This window comes from Carettochelys insculpta, chromosome 16, assembly GCF_033958435.1.
Source record: "Carettochelys insculpta isolate YL-2023 chromosome 16, ASM3395843v1, whole genome shotgun sequence".
Lineage (NCBI taxonomy): Eukaryota > Metazoa > Chordata > Testudines > Carettochelyidae > Carettochelys > Carettochelys insculpta.
Window position 1 is genome coordinate 20,905,618 of NC_134152.1, and position 24,452 is coordinate 20,930,069.

General features: G+C 48.0%; 1 protein-coding gene across 2 annotated transcripts in view; it reads right to left on the reverse strand.

The window, feature by feature from the left end:
* SMG1 (SMG1 nonsense mediated mRNA decay associated PI3K related kinase) overlaps positions 1-24,452 on the reverse strand; it is a 146,764-nt gene that overhangs the window by 56,534 nt on the left and 65,778 nt on the right. For both annotated transcript variants that reach the window (XM_075010976.1, XM_075010974.1), the window contains exons 20-23: positions 12,239-12,438; positions 11,736-11,932; positions 3,985-4,149; positions 2,996-3,150 (exon numbers count right to left, since the gene is read on the reverse strand). In XM_075010976.1, the coding sequence (XP_074867077.1) occupies positions 2,996-3,150; positions 3,985-4,149; positions 11,736-11,932; positions 12,239-12,438 (717 nt within the window). The remainder of the gene's footprint in view (positions 1-2,995; positions 3,151-3,984; positions 4,150-11,735; positions 11,933-12,238; positions 12,439-24,452) is intronic.

The window sequence follows — 24,452 nt, forward strand, 5'->3', positions numbered from 1 at the left end:
TGGGACATTGTCTCCCACCCCATCAAATACTTCAAATAACTGCCTCACCCTGCGGTATGACAAACAGGGTTTGGAGCCTAGGGAACCAGAGCAAGCCCCTCTCTGGGTCCAGCCAGGCCTCTAACAACTAACCTAACAATTAACGGTTAATTAAACAGCTAGCAAAGTACTTAAGAACTATATAGAAAAAAAGATTGATAATGGGCTGTTATTAACCAAGATATGCAATGCAAGATATGGCAGTCCAACCAAATGCCGTGGGCAGTAAGAAGGAACAAAGATTGCATAGGACCAATGCTGCCTACAAAAGCAATGCAAGAGTGCAGCACTCCTGAGCAATTTCATATGCAAACTTGACAATATCAGACTGGGTCTGGACAGACACTGGGAGTGGATAGCTCACAACAAAAAGGAATTTTTCCTCTTCTCATTCACATCTTTTCATCAACTGATTGGAGTAGGCCACATCCACCCTGATCAAACTGACCTTATTAGCACTGGTCCTCCCCACAATAATGTAACTTGCCCATCTTTGCACACATATATATACTCCAAACTGAAATTAATGTATTGTCGAAGTGGTTTCCAGCCCAGGACAGCTTACGCACAAATTTGTTAAGTCTTCAGGATTCAGAGGACCCCTCGTTATTTTTGCTGAAACAGTCTATCATGGTTACCCTCTGAAACTTAACACCTAGAATGAAATTAACATAAGCAAGTGGTATTACAAAGGTCCCTTTGGGATTGTTACCCGGTATGGCAACCAAGACACTGATGATCATCTTTCTGCCCCTCTGGGGCTTCCCAGCACCCAACCCTGCTGAGCCAGAAGCTCTGGTCTCCCACAGTCAAGGCAAAGCAACAAAGATTCTGAACCTGCTCTGCTCTGGAAAGATTCAGCTATAAAGCCTTTGACAACAGCCCCCAAATAAGACCAAATCATCAAATATACTCATCTTATTCCGTATGAAACATTTACACAGAGAAATCTTAAGTTAGCTTTCTATTAATGAAAAAGATATGTGAAGTGGTTGTCCCTCCAACCATGGTAACAATTATTTACATTGTGTTTGGTAATAAACCAAAGTGGTTTTTATGAAGGATAAAAAAGTAGGATTTAGTGATGAAAACAGACAGATCAAAGTTACTAAGTTACTAAGCCAAAACAAACAAAACATGCCAGCTATGTCTAATACACTAAAACTTGTTAAATGCTAATTCTTACCAACTAGGCATCCTCTCAGCTTGTACCCAATCCTTCCCCTCTTCAGTCTTAGATGTTCCCAGCAGGCATTTTAGGTGATTAGTGAGGTAGGATCTCATGACATCGGGCAACTCCCCTTGTTTTGTTTGTTTTCCCCATTTCATATTCAAGGTGGGAATTCTTTGGCCTCAGTTCAATTTTTTGTGGGGGATGGATAATGAACACTGAGCCTTGACTGGAGAAGACCAGAGCTTCTAGCCAAGCAGGCTGGTGCATTGGGGAGGGGAGGGGAATAAGCCCCAGAGGGCAGGCATCTGTGGTTTGATCAGCTCACTGGGTGTCCACGGGACCTTCTGTGATCCAACCCATCAAAAGAACACTGGCAAACACTGAAAGAAAAACTGGGTGTCTCCTCTTTCTTTCAGGGATTCAAGAGATACCTTTCATTGCAAAAAGGTGAATTGTTTCCCTTTCAAGAATTTTTGATGTATTTTTATCCATTTTTTAAAATCTATCACACTGATCTACTTATTCCTATGGCATGTCTATACTATAAACAAGTTAATCCATGTTAGGTTGACTTACAACCACCACAGTATTTAAAAAAAAAAGGGATGGTGCTTGGTCCTGCCAAGAGGGCAGGGGACTGGACCAGATGACTTCCTGAGGTCCCTTCCAGCTCTATGAGATGTGTATCTCCAAAGTCATTAAAGTAATTCAAATCCACACTGCCCCTCTTCTGTTGGTGGTGCACATGTTCACCAGAAGCGCTTCCACCAATTTCAGAGGACAGTCCTGGCTCTCAGCCATGTGTGCGGCTCACTCCTGATAGCCCAGCTCCCCTACTAGGAGCTCAGCTGCCCCTTCCCCCTTCGCTTGACAGCAGGAATGAGACAGCTGCACTGAACTCCTCAGCTTGGTTCCCCTGCTGAGAATGAGGCAGCAACCAGACTGCAGGTGTGGAGCTCCCTGCCATCTGCAGTGGGGAGTAGAGAGCCCAATGGAGCAGCCACTCTCAAGCAGGGCAGTAGCTTGGTAGGGACTGAGCAGGACAAGCAATATGGCTGGGGAAGTGGAAGCTGTCATTCTTGTCAATTTCACAGCTCCAGCACAGGCATGAAACTGACATGACAGCCAACAGATATAAGTAATGCTATGTCTATAAGGGCACTGTCACAAGCCATATGCTTCTCATGGAGGTAGAATTATATCAGGGTAGTAGGGCGCTTATATCAGTGAGACAAAGCTGTAGTATGTATGCTGACACAATCAGGTCAACACGGAATTGCTTTATGCCAACCTAATGCTGTGGTGTAGACCAGGAGTTATCTGTAACCTAAGACTATCTCAGTGGTGATCAACATCCATTACAAAAAAAATGATTAAAAGCTATATCTAAAATTACATCTGGATATCCTTAAAGAACATTTAGATTACTACCAAAATGGCCAGGAAGCTGGTACAAAAAAATCCAGATTAAAGAATAATTTGCAGCACAAGCCTGGCTAAACAAAATATAATAATGTTGCCACAATACAGAGAACTTAACATCTGACTCGAGCACAAACTATGGATGCTCTTATGCCTCTGTTTTTAAAAAATTCTGGTACATGCTAACAATCTTACCAAGACATGTTAAAAGCGAACATTTTGTTCAGATAACAAAACCAGAAGAGCAACTTTGATCGAAGAAGCAGTTTATATTCACCATAATAAAAATACATGAAGTGCCAATATTTAGAAAATAAGCTCACACTTATACCAGTTCTCCAGCTATGTGCGCCAACTTACCGCCCTTCTGCTTGCTGAGCTACGGAATTAATCCAAGTAAGACTCCTCCCGACTATAGCAGAAGACCAGACAGCTATTCCTTGTATAGCTTCAGGGCAATGTAGCTCACACAGTGCTTCCACCAACATCATAATTGTCACTTCTAATTCACTACCCTAGAAATTAAGATTAAACTTCAATTAACAGATCTTGTTTGAAGATAAAAATCTATGTACTTTGTTACATCTCTTCGGTATGTAAGAATACTTCATGTTTATATTTAGTACAATAATCTCAATTGTCACCATTCCCCCCTCCCACAAAGAATAGAGCAAATAATCTTTGAAAACCAGACACTACCCTCTGAAAAGCACATTCAGAGCCTGAACTGTAATTATTAAAAGACATTCATCAGCTGACAGTTACTAACTAAGCATATCTCTAGAAAGCCCCTGCTGAGAAACACATTTTCATAAGGTCAAATAACATTATTGAGCAAGTTACTGGTACCCTTCAGCTTTTATACAAATTGTTCTAAACAGGGGTTTTTCCAACTTATTGTGATGACATTTTGTAAAAAGGTCCCTTCCAGGACCACATCTAGTCTTCATCCCAGACCGGAGTTTTTCACAACACCATGAAGGGCTCCACAAACCAAAGTCAGGAAGATACTTATCTAGCAAAAGTACCAAAAATCTCCACAAATTTCATACATAGGGTCCTTAAACAGTGAGAATTACACAGTTCAAAATAGGAGCTAGCTCCATCATCTATTTACTATAAAACTTTGACTACATGCATAACAAACAAAATTTTAACTATTTTGCCCAGTCAAAACTCCACCCCCTCAAAAACAGACAAGGAAACATTCAATTTTCTCTTTATAGAAGACAGTTTTTAACAGGCCCATTGGTTTAATAACCTAATCCATTGCTTTATCTTTTCTTTTAGTTACAATACTATGGGAACATTTTTTCTATGGCCTACTAGAGTTTTGAAAAATACAGTACCTGAGAGATATTATTTGTCTTCATTTCTGAGAGTAAATCAAAACCATGTCTGACTGTCACAGCAGGTTGACCAGCCAACAATCCAACCCGCATAATAGAAAGTCTAATCCGAGTTAGCCAATCTTGGCAGGTCTGACGGTTAGTATAGAAAAATGTTCTGATAACCTTGGAAAAGGAGTGGGAAAGGGGTTTTATAAAAAATACTTTCAACATTTGTATACATTAAATAACCCTATTACAACACATACAACACAGCATAATCGTTGTCTGGAAGGGTTTCCCCCTCTCTCAAGTAGTATAATTTAACTGCAGAACAATTAAGAATGTAACACTATCACTGTAGGAAGACATCTGCCAAGCCCACTACAACAAGTTAGATTTAAATGTCTTTTTAACTTGTCCTTTCAAATTCTCATTCCCTGCAACTAAGAAAAGAGAAGTTACTCATCGTAGTAACGGTGGTTCTTTGAGATGTCCCCCCTTGGGTGCTCCACAATAGGTGTCGGGCTCGCCCAGCGCCGCACATCGGAATTCTTCCAGCAGTTTCTCCTGGATCGCGCATGCTCCAGCGCGCGCCGCTCCCTTGCGCGTCCCCGGCCACGTGCGCGATCCAGTCCCTGCCAGTTCCTTGACCAACTGCCTCGGATGCTCTTGAAAAACACTAGACAGAGATCCGAAGCGGGGAGGGGATGGGCAGGTGGTGGAGCACCCACGGGGACACATCTCGAAGAACCATCGTTACTACGGTGAGTAACTTCTCTTTCTTCATCAAGTGTCCCCGTGGGTGCTCCACAATAGGTGACTACCCAGCAGTAACCCAAGAAAGGAGGTGGGTAATCGGTTTATGTGCAGCTTGCCCCCAAAAGGACTGCTGTCGAGAGGCGGGTATCCTCTTGGAATACCCGATGTAGGGCATAATGCTTGGCGAAGGTGTCATAGGATGACCAGGTCGCCGCTCTTCAGATGTCCTTCAACGCAATGCCCTTAAACAAGGCTGTTGACACCGCCACCGCACTGGTGGAGTGAGCCCTGGGTGGGGCCAGCAAAGGAGTCTTTCGAAGTTCGTAGCACATTTTTTATACAGGATAAAACGTGCTTTGAGATTCTCTGTGAAGAGAGACCTTCTCCTTTTGACCTGGGAGCGAGAGAGACTAGTCGCCTGTCCGTTTTCCGGAAGGACTTAGTTCTGTCTATGTAGAAGGCCAACGCCCTTCTCACATCCAGGAGATGCAGGCATGCCTCCTTGCTGGAACTGTGAGGCTTCGGGTAAAACGAGGGTAAAACTATTGGCTCGTTAAGATGGAATTCTGATGAAACTTTTGGAACAAAGGCTGGGTGCAGGAGTAAGGTTACCGCCTCCTTTGAGGATACTGTGCAGGGCGGCGTTGCCATAACTGCTGCAAGCTCACTGACCCTGCGAGCTGACGTAATTGCAAGGAGGAAGGTTGTTTTTATCGTAAGGAGACATAGGGGAACCATGGCTAATGGTTCAAAAGGTGGACCCATGAGCGTGCTGAGCACCAGGTCCAGGTTCCACGATGGCGGAAGCGGTTTCCGAGGGGGGTACAGGTTTACCAACCCCTTCAAGAACCTGGTAACGATAGGATAGGCAGATACTGTGGGCCCCTCCTCTGTATGTCAAAAGGCTGATATAGTGGCAAGGTGGACTTTTAGCGAGGATAATGAAAGTCTGTCCCTCTTGAGGGACAATAAATATTACTGGTATAGGAACGGCAAGGGGAGCTAACTGTTTGGCGGAACACCAGGCTGTGAATCGAGTCCATTTCTGCTTATAAGTCTTCCTGGTGGAGGTCCTTCGGCTACTTTCCAGGACTTGTACTCCCTCCACGCGTGTACTTTCTAAGGAGCTGAGCCATGGATTAGCCATGCTTGTAGGCGCAGGCTCTGAGGGTTCGGGTGCACTATGGACCCCTGGGCCTGCGTGAATAGGTCCGGCGCCACCGGTAGGTGGAGCAGTGGGCGGTCTGACATGCGCAGAAGCAAGGGAAACCATTGCTGCCGATCCCACGTTGGGACTACTAGTATCATGCGAGCTCTCCCCCTTCTGGCTTTCTGCAAGACCTTGTGAATAAGCGCTGTGGGGGGGAACGCGTAAAGTAGGGGGCCCTTCCATGGAATCATGAATGCGTCCCCCGGGACCACCGCCCCACTCCTGCCCTGGAGCAGTACTGGGGACACTTCTTGTTGTGCTGCGTGGCAAACAGATCGATCTGGGGAAACCTCCATGTATGAAAGATCGGTCGTAGCAGATCGCTGCAGATCTGCCATTAGTGCATGAGTGCGAACCGCCTGCTCAGCTGATCTGCTTTCACATTGTGAGCACCCGGCAAGTACAAGGCTTTCAACGTAATGTTGTTGGCGATGCACCAGTTCCACAGTCGGACTGCTTCCGCACATAGGGCACGGGATCGGGCTCCTCCTTGTCGATTTATGTAAAACATAGTGGAGGTATTGTCCGTATTGATCCCGACTACTTTGCCACATGTGGTCTCAGAAAAGCTTGCAGGCGCTGAACACTGCTCTGAGCTCTAGTATGTTTATGTGCAGTGACTGTTCCGCAGGAGACCATAGCCCTTGTGTCACCTTGTCGCTGATGTGCACTCCCCATCCTATGTGGGAGGCGTCAGTAGTAAGAAAAATAGAAATTTGTGGTTGGTGAAAGGGCACCCCTGCTAGCAAACTCTTGGGGTTTACCCACCACACCAGGGATCTGCGCACTTCTGTCGTGGGCAACACTACCCTGTAAACAGTGTGGGATGCCGGTTTGTAGACGCTCACCAGCCAATGCTGTAGGCTTCGCATGTGCAATCTGGCATTCTGTACCACAAATGTTGCTGCCGCCATATGGCCCAGCAGCTGTAAGCACATTAAGACCGGCACCGTGGGGCTGTATGTAATGACTTGCACCAGCGTACTGATAGCGCGAAAGCAGGCGTCGGGCAGATATACCCTTGCTGTGATAGAGTTTATGCGTGCCCCTATGAACTCTATGTCCTGTGTGGGGTCGGTCTTTGACTTCGCGAGGTTGATGACTAGGCCCAGCGAAGAAAACATGTCCGCTGTGACACGTATCATGCGTAGGACCTCTGTCTTCGAGGCTCCTTTCACCAGGCAGTCATCCAGGTATGGAAATATGAATACCCCCTGTCTGTGCAGGTAGGCTGACACCACTGCCAAGGTTTTGGTAAAGACTCTGGGGGCCGAAGAGAGGCCGAACGGAAGAACCCTGTATTGGAAGTGTTCCTTGCCGACCATGAAGCGGAGGAAGCGCCTGTGTGCCGGCTGGATCGTTATATGAAAGTAAGCATCTTGTAAGTCGAGGGCTGCAAACCAATCTCCATCGTCCAGTGCCGTGAGTATGGAGGCGACTGTAATCATCCGAAACCATTGCTTGCGCAAGTAGCGGTTGAGGCCCTGAAGATTTAAGATGGGCCTCCAGCCTCCTGTTTTCTTCTCTGTGAGGAAGTAGCGTGAATAAAACCCTTTCCCCTGGAATTGTTCCGGCACTCTTTCCACCGCCCCTATGAACACAAGGTGGTCCGCCTCCTGTTTGAGCCTTGCCTCGTGGGCAGCGTCCCGGAGGTGGGGCCTGGAGGGAGGCTTCGTCGGTGGGAGCGACTGGAAGGGGATCGCGTAACCCGTGGCTATGATCTCCAGCACCCATTTGTCTGCAGTGATCTTTTGCCATTGGCAGTGAAACGGTCTGAGGCAATGATGGAACATGAGATGAAAGTGGCATTGCGCGATGGTAGTGATAGTGCAGCCCTCGACATACCCGTCAAACTTGTTGCCTTTGGGCCTGTCCCGAGGGTGTACGGCTTTGTTGAGAACGTCGCCTGGGAGTTCTGTACTGTTGCTGCTGTCGTCACCCTTGGTCGTAGCCCCGCTGATACTGCGCACGCTGTGGTTGGTACGGGTAGCGTCTTTGCTGAGGGTAATATTTTTTTCTTCCTATATGGAGGGGTATAAATACCCAGGGTTCTAAGTGTAGCTCTCGAGTCCTTACTGGAGTGGAGGACCGAGTCAGTTGAGTCTGCAAACAACTTTTGCGTGTCAAAGGGAAGATCCACCATCTTCGCCTGTAGATCCCTCGAGATGACCGATGTCTGGAGCCAGGATTCTCTACGCATGACCACTGCTGTAGCCGTTGAGCGTGCTGCCATATCTGTCACATCCAGGGTGATCTGGACTCCTGTTCTCGAAGCGGCGTAGCCCTCTTGCACAATTGCCTTTAACACCGGCTTCTTATCCTCCGGAAGTGAATCCATGAGAGAAGTAAGCCTGGAGTAATTATCGAAGTTATGGTTTGCTAGGTGTGCCGCATAATTTGCCATTCTGAATAGCAGGGTGGAAGAGGAATATACCTTCCTGCCAAACAGCTCTAGCTTCTTGGCATCTTTGTCCGATCCCCCCGATTTGTACTGAGAAGTCTTTGACCTCTGCTGGGACAATTCGACCACCAGTGAGTTCGGTTGTGGGTGACTGAAGAGGAACTCCATGCCCTTTGCCGGGATGAAGTACTTCTTGTCCGCTCTTTTATTCATAGGCGGAACAGAGGCCGGAGTCTGACATATGGTAGTGGCTGACTCCATAACGGCTTCGTCCAGCGGGATAGCAATTTTGGATGAAGCCGGGGGTCTCAAATTTTTCAGGAGTTTGTGATGTTTCTCCTGCACTTCTGCCATTTGAATGCCTTGCGTGAAAGCCACCCTTTTAAACAGCTCCTGAAACTGTTTAAGGTCATCCGGGGGAGCGACATCCCCGGGGGCCATGGCCTCATCTGGGGAGGATGAGGAGGAACCACTAGGGTAAACCTCCCTCGAACTCTCAGGTTCCTGCGGTCGATGGTGTACCTGCTCGCTGGAGGATTGCAAAGGAAAGTCTCGGGGTTCTAAAATTAACTCCCCTTGAGATAACTGAGTTTCCATCCCCGCCCGGGAGCGTCCACGGGGGTATTGGCTGGCCGGGGGGGGACCTGCCCCTGGGCGTAGTCCTGGGGTGTCTGTGTCCAGCATGATAGGAACGACCATGGCACCACAGGGACGGAGACCTGGACCACTCTCGGGGTGTGTACCCCCAATGTCTGGGAGAGCGAGACCTCCGCGATGACAGATAGCGGTGACACTGGTTTGTGATAGTACTCCAGCGGATCCAATCCCAGAAAGGGCGAAGGTGGCCCCAGCCATGGTGACATTGGTTGGAGGAATGGAGGAGGTGGTTCTGGATAGGCCGGTGGAGACCCAGGCCTTCTGGGCGGTGTGTGTAGCATAGGGGGAGAGCTTGCTGTTAGCAGCAGCGCAGCCCTGTCCAGAGAAGGGCTGCGGTGCCGGGTTTTTGCTCTTGCCTTTCCCCTCCCCTGCAGGGCTGGCACCGTCCCCTGCCGTGCCAGGGATCTCGGCCCCGCTGTCGGCACTGCGCTCTGCCCGCTCAGCTGCGGTGCTGCGCAGATAACATCCTCCGGTGCCTGCGGACTCCATGCCTGCTGGCCCTGCACCGTTGGTGCCGCGGGGGTTGGTGCCACCTGTGGCGGTGCCCCCGGGTCCTGCGCTGGCCTGGCTGCCGCCCTAGGTGCTGCGCGTTCCAGCTGTTCTGTAATCGGAGGCTCAGCCTCTGCCACGTGCGCTGCCGCGGTGCCGCTTGCTTGAATATGCGGCTGGGGGCTGTGTGCTCCGCCCGTCCCGCTCACTGAGACCACCGGCAGGGATCGAGCTGGGGAGAGCTTCCTCCATTTTTGCACTGAGGGGGTCAGAGAAGCTGCCTTCCTTTTGTGTGACCCAGAGGGCCCTTCTGATTGCCTCTCCAGCGCGTCTGGCTGGAGGGCCTTATCAAACAAGACATTTTAAGACGCATTTCTCTGTCTTTTCTTGCCCTGGCTGTGAGCTTAGCACAGTGGGAACACTTCTGGGTAACGTGTGATTCCCCCAGGCATCGGATGCATTCACTATGCCCATCGGAGGCCAGCACAGCTTCACGGCAGGACTCTCACTTTCTTAAAGCCTGAAGAAGCCATCTCGGTGAGTCTTTTACTGTTAATAGGCTACTTAGCACCTTATCCGTGCCTGTTTACCCGAATCGTGCCTGTTTACCCGAATCGCGGACCCCGGCCTGCAGCACAGCAGGCAGCCTACTGGCCTTCACATCCACTCTTCTTCTCCGCTCCTCTCTCTCTCCCCCCCCCCCTTTTTTTTTTTTTTTTTTTTAAATATTCTCTTTGTCCTCTCTCTCTCTCTCTCTCTTTTTTTTTTTTGAAAAAAAGAAACCACAATTTACACGTAGAAACACTGCCTAATCGGACTCTGGCCGTAGCCCGAGCGGATTCCATCTGCAGCCGATGGCGGTTGAGAAGGAACTGGCGGGGACCAGATCGTGCACGTGGCCGGGGACGTGCAAGGGAGCGGCGCGATCCAGGAGAAACTGCTGGAAGAATTCCGATCTGCGGTGCTGGGCGAGCCCGACACCTATTGTGGAGCACCCACAGGGACACTCGATGAAGAATCCTACTTACAATGGACAATTTCTCAAATATTTTTGTTTTATTTAACCCTTCATCAATACCTACTCTTGGAGGACACATTTCCATATGAAAGAGGCTAGAAATTGGGAGAAAAGAAGTGATGAAAATAGAGAAATTCTGCCTCATCAGTGACACCTTGCTTCTTGCCAAAACGGGAGAAAAAAAGGAGTTCAGCTTGAGCCGCAAAGTCTGATCCCCAGAGTGCAGCAGCAAAATACATTAATTCCAGAATGCTTCCAAATTCAGTTCAATCTGACATTTGGATAATTACAACATGCATTATAATTATAGACTTTGTGAGGCAAACACACATGAATGGCATATCATCTTTCTATCAAATATTATAAGTAATCGGGTTGAGATGGATTTGTTCTAAAAACAGAAATTGTTTCCTTGGAACCCTTCCAATTACAAATCTAGGCAGGCAAAATAGCAAACAACAAACTGTTGCAAAAAATCTCTGCAACTGCAACATGATTTACAATGTCAATAGTTTGGCCATTTTATAGATTATTTAAAGAGAAATGTGAAAACAGCAAGAAATGGTCTATTCAAATTTTTAAGCCATTTGTTTCTATGCAAGCCAAACTTTTCATAGATTCAGCTGTAAATAATTTTTTATTTCATATCCAACAAATGCCAACCTGAACCCTTAGCAACTGAATGCATTTCCTAAGAGAAACATTGAAAACATTGAATAGGGCAGTGGGAACAATATCTTTAATTCACACAACAGTTATTCATGTTATCTACTTGTTTGATACTGTCGTTGTGTAAACAGTTACTCAAGAAAATGGTGTTCCCTTTTCAGTTGTTTAATCATAGATAACATTAAAATATGACAGACAAAACAAACTGAATAAATATTATATTTAAAAAAAGAAATTGGATAAACAAGGCTAAATGAAAAATCAGAACACAAGCCTAAAATGTTTGGAAACAATGTTGTCTGGGGCTTACATTAGAAGTAAGCTCCTTCAATATGGAAAAGACCTAGGCAATCCTGAAGTGTTTTTTTGCAGCTGTTTTGTTTTTTAAGTGGATAAACTGTTGGCTCAAAATCAGGATAGCACATAGTGCACTTCTGTAGAAAAAGTTATTTTAAGAAGTCATTCTGAACTGGTATATGATCCTTGATAAACATTAAGTGACATTCAATGGAATATTCCCACTTTGATGGGATAATGCAATTATGTCAGCATTTAAAGACACAAACCTTGGGTGGAGAAGTGAGTGCATTAGCACATCCTTCATAAGCATTGTACATGAGTTTTTCCAGATTTTCTAAGTACTGTAGAAGGAGAACAAGTCTAAGTTGGTTACTGCTGTGTCCTTCATCATTGTCTGCTGTAGTCCACTGGCTAACATCTTGATCAGGATTTAACGTATGGGCTGCAAGACTTCTAATTGTACCTATGAATAAATAGTGGGCCAGAACATTTCAACACACTAGTTATCAAACAGGTATCTTCAGCTTTATACAGTACAAAAGTAAGTGTGAAAATAGAGAGTCTAAAATTATTAATGTGTATTGCAACAAATGACAAGCTGTCTCCAAAACTTTATATAAACACTTAATTTGGCATTTAAGAAATACCTAAAAAAGCAACAAGTTGCTGAAAAGGGAACTAGTTTTTCCTGATCTTGAACAGAAAGATAAAAAGACAGCTCCCTGATCAATTCCTTAAAACAAATATTCCATAAAAAGTTTTACATTACCTTCAATTGTCTGGAACGTATCTTGGGCTCTGCCTAGAGGGGTTCTTAACTTAGAAAGGACTGTAAATTGAGCTGCTTCCCAAACAGCCCACTGCCAAAGTACAGCATCTGTCTTCAATAGATTGCGAGGAATTGTTGATTGGTCACGCTTATCTAATCTCTGGCAGCTGTAGAATAATCTTTCTAACCAATTGTCCTTCCTGAAAAGAAAGAAAAATACAGCAATTCATATCTATGCACATAGCAGTAAACGTAATCAAATCTCTAAGGGACACATGCATATACACACACATGTAAAATTATTCTTCAGAAACAAAATACAGAGCTCAAGAACATTGCAAAAAAATCACTTAAAGGCAGAAGAAATGGAGGGTTGCTAGCTAAAAGTAAGGAAAGCAAAGCACAGAAAATATTTGAAAAAAGAAACTTTCGGTTAAAAATAAAATTGAGCAAAGAGAAATAAAATATTAAAAATTCAGAGATAAAAATAGTTGTGAATAGAAATTAACATGGTATGGATTTAACAGCATCAAGTACTGCATCTGAAAAACTGGAATGGTAACTAGTTTCAGCTGATGCCAAAAAGAGGGAAAGGTATTTCAGACATCCTCCTCTTCTGGGTCTGGGTCTACACCTGCCCTCAACTTCGAAGGGGGCATGGTGATCAGGGCGACAAGAGATGACTAATGAAGTGCTGCGGTGAAAATGCAGCACTTCATTAGGCTAATTCTCCCCCACGGCAACTTCAAAGTGTCAAACTTCGAAGTGCTGGCATGCATGTAGCCGTAGGCACTTAGAAGTAAAGGGACTTTTGAAGTGCTACTTCAAAAGTCCCTTTACTTCTACACACATGCCAACACTTCGAAGTTTGATGCTTTGAAGTTGCCGCAGGGGAGAGAGTTAGCCTAAAAAAAGTGCTGCATATTCACTGCAGCACTTCATTAGCAATCTCCCGTTGCCCTGACACCATGCCCCCTTCAAAGTTGGGGGCAAGTGTAGACAAGCCCCAGGTGTACAAAATGACAGAGACGGCCCACAAGTTAGAGACCTCAGTGAAGCCAACTGCAAGCAGTACTACTCAATAACTATTCCAAAATTGTGTCCTCCTCCAGCATGCACTATCACCATGAAAACATGCCCCGTTGTCAGTATGCATTTTGTCTGCAATCTCAGAATGAAGATATCAGTATAAATATCAGTATAATAGATGTCAAATACATGAGAAGAATATAGACATTGTACAAAAACAGTGTAAGCACCGTATCCACTTCTTATACCAGTGTTTCCTAATGTTTTTGTTTCCTTATCCTTTTAAACTCAAAAGAATTTTGCAGAATCCCATTCACAAGTACAATTTTGTGGAACCCCATTTCCAACCCCCCTCAGTCCTCAAACCTACCCCCCATCCCCAGGCTTAACCCCTCTCAGCCCCAAACCTGCACTCCCATGCCCAGAATTAACCCCTCTCAGCCCCAAACTGGCCTCTGAGACTAACCCATTTGTGGCGCTGGCTGGGGAGCCGCTGTTGGGTGGCCACATGCACCCAGAGGAAGGAAGGCTGGCATGGAGGTGTTCTGCTGGCCAGAGTGAGCCGAGCTATGCCATGCCCACCAGAGGGGTTTGGCCACTTGGGTAGCGGGGCAAGAGAGGTGCTCTCTGCAACTCCCTGCCCTGCCAATGATGAATAATGGAACTAAATCCAGTTGGTTTAAGGGCTGGATCTCTCCTGCCACCCTGCCAGCTGTGAAACCAATTAAATTTAGTTCTATGTTTCAGCAGCAGCAGGGCAGGGAGCCACAGAGGAGTCATCTATTGCAATGGAATTTTCTCACAGAACCCCGGAGTTCCACGGTCCATCATTTGGAAAACAATGACCTATTTAGCTCAGGAGGGCTTTGGGGTATGTATAACTATATGGAACATGTGTTTCCTGGCAAGGTTGATGGTATCTGAAGTATGGGAGGAAGCAGCACATTATGGTGCTAGTCAATACGCACTAGTCAATGCCAGCTTGTGGCATCTTTTGTGCACAAAGGAACTAGCTGTATAGTGGGACTGGATGCGTCAAACTAAGGAAATCCACTATGGTGATGGTGTGAAAATCAAAAAAAGAAAGTTATTCAAATTCATGAATCACGCCACAATGACTCAAGGGTATAAGAAAAAAATTCAACCATTAACAGAATATAACTAAAAAAACCCAAACATTTGCTTACAGCTGAAATTTTCAGTGACTTGCAAGGTGTAAAGTAGGAACAGATGGTTGAAGATTATGAAAAATACAGAATTTGCTTTCAGAGTTCACAAATGCTTCCTTATCTAGCCCGATTTCAGAAATATGATCAACGCAGTGGCAATAAAAAATGAAAGCAAAAAACATCCAATTCTCTCAAAATGGATATCAGCAGAGTAATGGATTTTAGTAGCTACAGTACATGGGACAAATTTGGTATACAGAGGCTTATATAATTCTCTTCCTGCGGATTCAATATTAAGAATTAACTACAAAAAAAGACTGAACTGAAACTTTAAATTGAATATTAACACTTTTCATTAACAAATTATGTAATTTCAATAGCTTCTGCCTGGAAAATAGTTATCTACTTTTCCTAAAAATGAGATGCAGATGTATATTGTATGTGGCAACGTGCACTCCATGCACTGAAGCAGGGATGCGCCTGTAGCAGAGGCACTAACACCCTAGGTCAGCATATATGCATGTCACTTCCCAGATCTTGTCATAAGTACAGACTCCAAATGAAGATGGGATGTAGGGAAGATTGCAAAATATGCATCTGTATCACATCTGAAAGAACAACAATTAACAGCAGGTAACTTTTTACTTCAAGTAGATGCGGACACATACTTTATGTGGGTGACTTAAAAGCAGTATTCTCAGTACATAGGCTCCAAGACTACTCTAAAAGAACAACAGATCTACCTTCCAAAAGTTTGCATCTGATCTGGACACAGCTATAATGACAAAGCACACAGCAAAAATATTCACAGAGGACCAGCTGGTACCCTAAAAGCATGCAACATAATAACATCACACATAAATGCTGTTAACGTTGCATTCCAATAAGTTTACAATTGCACCCCTTGAGGAGGCATGGTCTAGGCTAATTTGTGTGCTGACATGCTACAGAATGTTTTCTACCTGCAGACTGTTAAGAGACCATTTAACCCTCATTAGGGCTGTATATTAAAGACACAGTCAGAAATTGAAAGGTTTAGTTCTATCCACATTAAAACTAGACTATCACCTGACAGCCAAGGTATGAAAATGCTGCTCCTTTGGGATCGAATGCAGTTTAAGGCAGAATACTGGTAAATCTATAATATGGCTCAAGTAAACTTGGGAAACCACCTTTGATAAAACCATTGGGAACAACCTCAGGGTTCCCTTGTCTTTGGAAAACTATATGAAAGGAGGGTCTACCATCAAAGCCTACAACTTGCACACACTTGTTGCAAATGTTACTACTACAAGGAAGGCAATTTCCTGACATAAGTAGTCAAAACAATAGGCTTAACCAGAGGTCCCAGCAGAGCAACCAAAACAGTTCTGTAGTGACGGTGGGTCTGCCAAGGAGTTTGAAAACACCAGTTTCCCCAGGATAAGGAGATGAAACTGCTGCAAAGTAGACTCTCAATGAATTAAGTTTAAGACCAGAACACTGAAGATGTTACAGGTATTCCAAGATATCCTGTACACAAACCATCACCAACTTCCCGAGCAAACGAACGTATCGAGAACCGCTTCCATTTGACTGAATAACTGATAAACAAGAACTGCCAGATTGTCTTCACACATTGCTCCTACTCCTCATCTAACTACACAGTAATAGTGCTGTGAGATGCTGGGAGCAAAACCAGACAGCAGTCAGGAGGTTAGGAAGATGAGGAAAAGATATGGGAAGCCAAACCAACAACGTGAAGAGGACCAACATTGTCTTGGCCATGCTTGAGCAATAAGAATTAGCTTACCACAATCCAATTTCAGCTTGACAATGACCTACAACATGATCAGAATTGGATGAAAGGCATATAGCACTACCAACATCTAGCTCAAGTGAAAAGCAGGGAACAAGGAATCCAAACTGAGATGCTGTCAGAAGCAGAACTGCTTGTCTCTCTTGCCATCTCTCATGGCTAACTCAACCACCAGCATGTTACAAACCGCAGATACGGACTATACATCTTTGGGTTTCAGAGATCACTTGCTGGCCGGGGAGAAATCCCTGCAGAAGTGATCTGCTAGATGATGTAAATACCAGACAAACGACCAGCTATACGTTTTCCCAATCTGAAAGTACCAGAGAAGCATGTTGCATACCTGTCTCGCCACACAGTACAAAGCAATAATATCATCAGCAGGTATGAGAACTGCTGAGCCCTGATGCTGTCCCATAAGGTCAGACATGCAGTGCAGATGGCACAAAGCTCCAGCAGATAATGCAAGGAAGCGTCTCATTCTGTTTACAAGCCTGGCACTTTCATCAAGTCCAGATGCACTCCCCAACCTATTAAGGAGGCATTGATGACTACAGTAATGGTCAGCAGGGCCCAAAAGAAAGTAACACCCTGGCACACATTACCCTGCAATGTCCATCACAGGAAGGAGCCAACAATTGGTGGGAGAAGTCAGAGGAGCATGTCTACCCACTGGACAAAGATGATAGACCCATTTCAGCAACACCTGAAGAAAACACAAAAAAGGTGCAGCCTGGCATATTGAAGTACTTGTGTGCATTGGTCATATGAACTACGAGCCTCAAGCATACTTGACTGTCACTGAGGGCTGAGTCTGCAGCTCCACACATTGTCTGGAATCTCTGCCACTCAGCAAAAAGCTCTCAAGCTTGGAGAGTCTATCAGAGCCCCAGGGAAGTCAATTCTTGGAGCTGGAACCAATGCTGATTTCCTGCTTTTCAGGATGAGACCTAGACAAATCAAGTAGATGTAGTCTGAATGGAACACGAAAGAGAAGTTACTCACCGTAGTAACGGTGGTTCTTCGAGATGTGTCCCCGTGGGTGCTCCACAATAGGTGACGGGCTTGCCCGGCGCCGCAGATCGGATCTTCCAAGCAGTTTCTGCCGGACCGCGCATGCGCCGGCGCGCGCCGCTCCCTTGCGCGCTCCTGGCCATGTGCGCGATCCGGTCCCCGCCAGTTCCTTGACCAACCGCCTCGGGTGCCCCTGCAAAACACTAACAGAGATCCGAAGCGGGGAGGATGGGCGGGTAGTGGAGCACCCACGGGGACACATCTCGAAGAACCACCGTTACTACAGTGAGTAACTTCTCTTTCTTCTTCGAGTGTCCCCGTGGGTGCTCCACAATAGGTGACTACCCAGCAGTAACCCAAGATAGGAGGTGGGTAATCGGATTATGTGCAGCTTATCCCCGAGAGGACCGCTGCAGAGAGACGGGTATCCTCTTGGAATACCCTGTGAAGGGCGTAATGTTTGGCGAAGGTGTCGTAGGATGACCAGGTCGCCGCTCTGCAAATGTCTTTTAACGCAACGCCCTTGAAACAGGCTGTTGATGCCGCCACCGCCCTGGTGGAATGAGCCCTGGGAGTGGCCGATAAAGGAGTCTTTTTGAGCTCGTAGCACATTTTTATGCAGGATACAATGTGCTTCGAGATTCTCTGCGAGGAGAGACCCTCTCCTTTTGATTTGGGAGCGAGGGAGACTAGGAGTCTATCCGTTTTCCGGAAGGACTTGGTCCTGTCTACGTAGAAGGCTAGCGCCCTCCTCACGTCCAGGAGGTGTGGGCACGCCTCTTCGTTGGAGTTATGAGGCTTTGGATAAAACGAGGGTAGAACAATAGGTTCGTTGATGTGAAACTCGGAAGAAACTTTGGGAACAAAGGCTGGATGCAGCCGTATGGTTACCGCCTCCTTGGAAAAAACAGTGCAGGGTGGCGTTGCCATGACTGCCGCGAGCTCGCTCACCCTACGAGCTGACGTAATTGCAAGAAGAAAGGTCGTCTTTATTGTAAGGAGGCGGAGGGGAACCGTGGCCAAGGGCTCGAACGGTGGTCCCATCAGTGTGGTAAGCACTAGGTCCAAGTTCCACGAAGGTGGAATCGGTTTCCGAGTGGGGGTAGAGGTTTACCAACCCTTTGAGAAACCTGGTAACCATAGGGTGGGCAAACACCGTGTGCCCTTCCTCCTCATGTCTAAACGCCGAGATGGCGGCAAGGTGGACCTTTAACGAGGATAGCGAGAGTCCTCCTCTCTTGAGGTCCAGTAAGTACTCTAGAATTGTAGGTATAGGCACCGAAAGGGGGGCCAGCTGTTTGGTAGAACACCAAGCCGTGAAGCGAGTCCATTTTTGTTTGTAGGTCTTCCTAGTGGAAGTCCTCCTGCTACTTTCTAGGACTTGCTGTACTCCCATTGTGCATGTGCTCTCTAGGGAGCTGAGCCATGGATTAACCACGCTTGCAGTTGCAGGCTTTGGGGGTGCGGATGCACTATGGACCCCTGGGCTTGCGTGAGCAGATCCGGCGCCACCGGAAGAGGCATCGGTGGACGGTCCGACATGCGCAGGAGTAGGGGGAACCATTGTTGGCGATCCCACGTTGGGACTATCAGGATCATCCAGGCCCTTTCCCTCCTGGCTTTTTGCAAAACTTTGTGGATCAGCACTGTGGGAGGAAACGCATAAAGCAGGGGGCCCCCCCACGGGATCGCAAACGCGTCCCCCAGGAACCCCCATCCCAGTCCTGCCCTGGAGCAGAATCGTGGGCACTGCTTGTTGTGCTGAGTGGCAAACAGATCTATTTGGGGAAAACCCCATGCGTGGAAAATCGGCCGTAGCAGGTCGGGACGGATCTTCCACTCGTGTGTGAGCGCAAAACGCCTGCTCAGCTGGTCTGCCTTCATGTTGTGCGCACCCAGCAAGTATGAGGCTTTCAAGATTATATCGTGGGCGATGCACCAGTCCCATAAGCGGATTGCTTCCGCGCATAAGGCACGGGATCGAGCTCCTCCTTGCCTGTTTATATAAAACATGGTGGAGGTATTGTCTGCACTGATCCCGACGACTTTGCCTTGTATGTGGTCTCGAAAGTGTTTGCAGGCGTTGAACACTGCTCTGAGCTCCAGTACATTGATGTGTAGTGACTGTTCCGTGGGTGACCACAGTCCTTGAGTCACCTCTTCGCCCATGTGCGCTCCCCACCCTATGAGGGAGGCATCTGTAGTGAGAAAAACCGATATTTGCGGCTGGTGGAAGGGTACCCCTGTTAGCAAGTTCCTGGGGTTTACCCACCATTGCAGGGATTTGCGCACCCCGGCTGTGGGTGACACCACCCTGTGAACGGTGTGTACTGCCGGTTTGTATACACTCGCCAGCCAGTGCTGCATGCTGCGCATGTGTAACCTGGCGTTCTGCACTACAAACGTCGCCGCTGCCATGTGGCCCAGCAGCTGCAAGCACGTCAAGACCGGCACCGTAGGGCTGAAGGTGATGACTTGCACGAGGGAACCGATGGCTCGAAAGCGAGCCTCTGGTAGGTATACTCTCGCTGTAACCGAGTTTATGCGAGCCCCTATGAACTCTATGTCCTGTGCGGGGTCTATTTGTGATTTTGCCAGATTGATAACCAGGCCAAGTGAGGAGAACGTGTTTGCTGTGACGCGTATCATGCGCAGAACCTCCCCTTTTGAGGCCCCTTTGAGCAGGCAGTCGTCCAGATACGGGAAAATAAATACCCCGTCTGTGCAGGTAGGCTGACACCACTGCCAAGGTCTTGGTGAAGACTCTGGGGGCCGAGGAGAGGCCAAACGGTAGGACCTTGTATTGGAAGTGTTCGTTGCCTACCATGAACCGGAGGAATCGCCGGTGAGCCGGATGGATGGTTATGTGGAAGTACACGTCTTGTAAATCGAGGGCTGCGAACCAGTCTCCATCGTCCAGAGCTGTAAGGATGGAGGCGATCGTGGCCATCCGAAAACGTTGCTTGCGCAGGTACCTGTTGAGGCCGCGAAGGTCTAAGATGGGCCTCCAGCCTCCTGTCTTTTTCTCCGTGAGGAAATACCTGGAGTAGAACCCTTTCCCGTGCAGTCGCTCCGGCACTCTTTCCACCGCCCCTATGAGCATGAGATGGTCCACCTCCTGCCTGAGCCTCGCTACCTGGGAGGCCTCCTGGAGGTGGGGCTTGGGTGGAGGTCGTGACGGTGGGAGCGACTGGAAGGGGATGGCGTACCCCGTGGCTATGATCTCCAGCACCCATTTGTCTGTGGTGATCCTTTGCCACTGGTCGTAGAATGGTCGGAGGCGATGGTGGAATAGCCGCTTCGGATGACCTTGTGTGATGGTAGTGATGGCGCAGCCCTGGATCTGTATGTCAAACTTGTGGCCTTTGGCCCCGCCCCAAGGACGCACGGCTCTGTTGTGAGCGTCGCGTGGGAGTTCTGTACTGCTGGTGCTGTTGATGTCGCCCTTGCTCGTAACCCCTGTGATACTGGGGGCGCTGTTGCTGGTACTGGAACCGCCTTTGCTGAGGGTAGTACCTTTTCTTTGTGTATGGAGGGGTGTAAATCCCCAGGGTCCTGAGTGTGGCTCTTGAATCTTTACTGGAATGAAGGACCGAGTCAGTTGATTCAGCAAACAGCTTCTGCGAGTCGAAGGGAAGGTCAACTATCTTCGCCTGCAGATCCCTCGGTATACCCGAGGTCTGGAGCCAAGACTCCCTTCTCATCACCACTGCGGTTGCTGTGGAACGTGCTGCTGTGTCCGCAACGTCCAAAGCAATCTGAACTCCCGTCCTCGCAGCCGCGTAGCCTTCTTGCACTATGGCCTTGAGGACCGGCTTTTTGTCCTCTGGAAGCAAGTCCATGAGGGAGGTTAACCTGGAATAGTTGTCAAAATTATGGTTCGCTAAGTGCGCTGCGTAATTTGCCATTCGCAACGTTAAAGTGGAGGAGGAGTAGACCTTTCTGCCAAACAGCTCTAGCTTCTTGGCATCTTTGTCTGTTCCCCCTGTTTTAAATTGAGATGTTTTTGATCTTTGTTGTGAGGACTCCACCACCAGGGAGTTTGGCTGTGGGTGGCTAAACAGGAACTCCATGCCCTTTGCCGGCACGAAGTATTTCTTATCCGCTCTCTTTTGGACAAGCGGAATAGTTGCAGGGGTCTGCCATATCGTAGTGGCGGACTCTAAGATCGCTTCATCAAGCGGTATTGCTACTCTGGAGGAGGCCGGAGGTCTCAATTTTTGAGGAGCTTATGGTGTTTCTCTTGCACCTCTGCTGTCTGGATGCCTTGCGTGAAGGCCACCCTCTTAAACAGCTCCTGAAACTGTTTGAGATCATCCGTAGGATGGACGTCCCCCAGGGCCGTAGCCTCGTCCGGGGAGGAGAGCAAGGAACCGCTGGGGTACGTCTCTCTGGACCCTTCCGGTTCCTGCTGGTGATGGTACACCCTCTCGCTGGAGGTTTGCGAGGGAAAATCTCGGGGTTGCATGACCAGTCCCCCCTGAGATGCTTGAGTCTCTGTCCCCGGTTGCAATTGCCCTCGGGGGTACGAGATAGTTTGTGGGGATCTTTCCCTAGTAGATTGCCGATGGTGTGTATGCCCCGCGTGGTAGGGGCGACCATGGCAGTATAGGCACTGTTCTTGGGAAGGTGACCTAGACCACTCCCTTGGTGAGTACCCTCTGCGTCTGGGGGAGGGAGATCGTCGAGACACTGGAGAGAGCGATTTTGCATAATAGTCCAGCGGTTCGAACCCCAGGAAGGGTGAAGGTGGTGCCAGCCATGGTGAGGCTGGTTGTAAAAATGGAGAAGGGGGCTCCGGGTAGGCTAGGGGGGACCCCTGCCTTCTGGTTGGAGTCTGCAACATGAGCGGAGGGCTGTGAGAAAGCAGCTCCACAGCCCTGTCCGGAGAGGGGCTGCAATGCCTCCTCTTGTGTGCAGCCTTCCCCCTCCCTGGAGGAGGTAACTCTGCCCCCTGATGCACGGGGGATCCCAGCCCCGTCGGCACCGTGCTAGGCACGCTCGAAGGCGGTGCCGCACGTGCGGTGTCCTTCTGCGCCTGCAGGCTATGTGCCTGCGCGCTCTGCACCGCCGGTTCCCCGGGGGTCGGTGCCGCTGCCTGCGGTGCCGCCGGTACCGGCGCTTGTTTAGCCGCCGCCCTGCCTGCGGTGCGGGGCGGCTGGCTGATTATCGGAGGCTGAGCCGCTTCCACGTGGCTCTCCGTGCCGCCGCCGATCAGCTGTTGCTGCGGCTGGGGGCTGCTTGCTCCTCCCGTCCCACTCACTGTTGCTGCCGGCAGGGATCGGGCTGGAGAGACTTTCCTCCGTTTTTGCGCTGATGGAGTGAGGGAGGCAGCTTTCCTTTTAAGGGCCCCGGAGGGTCCCTCCTGATGCGGCCGCTCCGGCACGTCTGGCTGGAGGGCCTTATCAAGAAGCAGCATTTTAATCCGCATCTCCCTGTCTCTCCGTGCTCTGGTTGTTAATTTAGCACAGAAGGCGCATTTCTGTGCCACATGGGACTCCCCCAGGCACCTTATGCATAGACTGTGCCCATCGGACGCTGGCATCGCCTCTCGGCAGGACTCACATTTTTTAAAGCCTGAAGAGGACATTGTTGGTGAGTCTGAGTTTTTAAGCGGGTACTTAGCACCTTCTTTGTGCTGTTTTCCCCGTCCGATGGCCTGCCTCAGCAGGAGGGCCGATGGCCGTAGCTCCTGGCCTCCGGCGCTTGTTACTGGGACTGGACTGAAGCTGTCCCGCTCGTAGTTTGTTTGTTTTTTTGTTTTTTTGTTTTGCAAAATAACAACCAGCTAACTCGTAGTAGCCTAAGTACCTGAAAAACTTTTAAAGAAAAACAGATAAAGTCGTTGAATACGCTATTTGGCCTTAGCCTAGTCGGATTCCGTCTGCAGCCGACGGTGGTTAAGAGGAACTGGCGGGGACCGGATCGCGCACATGGCCAGGAGCGCGCAAGGGAGCGGCGCGCGCCGGCACATGCGCGGTCCGGCAGAAACTGCTCGGAAGATCCGATCTGCGGCGCTGGGCAAGCCCGTCACCTATTGTGGAGCACCCACGGGGACACTCGAAGAAGAACCAGGAACTTCTCTCTGGACATGCCCTTCAGCAACCAATCAATCATCCAGCTACAGCATGATATGAATCCCCATTTTCCTGAACTGCACTGTTACCATACTAATACACTTGGTAAGAACCTAGAGAGTGGAAGATAGGCCAAAAGACAACACAACGTATTGCCAAAACTGGCCAGCCACAACAAATATGAGGTATCTCCTGGAGTTCAGTAGGATTGCTATATGGAATAAGCACTCTGTTGGTCCAGGGCAACTAACCCCTAACGGACTGCCCTTGGATAATTACCATCAGTTGATTTGCCCACACAGTCCCAGACTCAAAAGGAAAAATCTCCAACCCATTAAGACACAAATGCCCTCAATTGTCTACCTCACAGGTGTGAACTACGCCCTTCAACAGCCTGAGAGCCAGTATCAGACAGTTTAATTCAATTAAACCAAGGAAGAAGTCTACGTGACCCAAAGAGGGGTCCAGCAGACCCCCTATTTGAACTCCAATCATCTTTCCTGCTGGACAGGAGGGTGGGGGTCTCCCCAAGTCCCCAGGGACGCTCGACTCCTGGGGGGCGGGGGGGGGGGAGAGAAAAAGAACAAAGGACTTCTTCCCAAGGGACTGAGAGAGAAAAACTGGCCAAGCCACGTTTGTAATGCAGGGGTAAGAATAAGACCTGCTAGGTATTTTACTTTCATTTCTTTTGCGCGCATTCAACAAGTATAGATCTATGAATTTAACAAGTATAGATCTACCAATTAGAGTGTATGCTAGCTATTTGTAATCAAAGTATAAACCTTGTAACAATTGTAACCACAAGAGCTTAACTCGCTAGGTAAACAAATAAAGCAACATTGTAACAGTAAGAGATTAATTTATTAGGTAAATAAACAAAGTAATTGATTAAGTGGTAACCTGACTCCGCCTGTTACTGTGCAAAGCCCAACACAAAACAAAGAACCTAGCTGCTTTTCAGCAGCTCTTAGCCTGGTCACTGGTGGGCTCTGCCCTGGCAGTTGAAATCTCATATTAATACAAGGGCATAGTGGCATCTCACCTGACCATCGGCTAACAACCTCCTCTTTTGTAATCTATGGTTCTTTCTAGAGTAATCCAACTGCCACACAAAAAAGGACAATTGA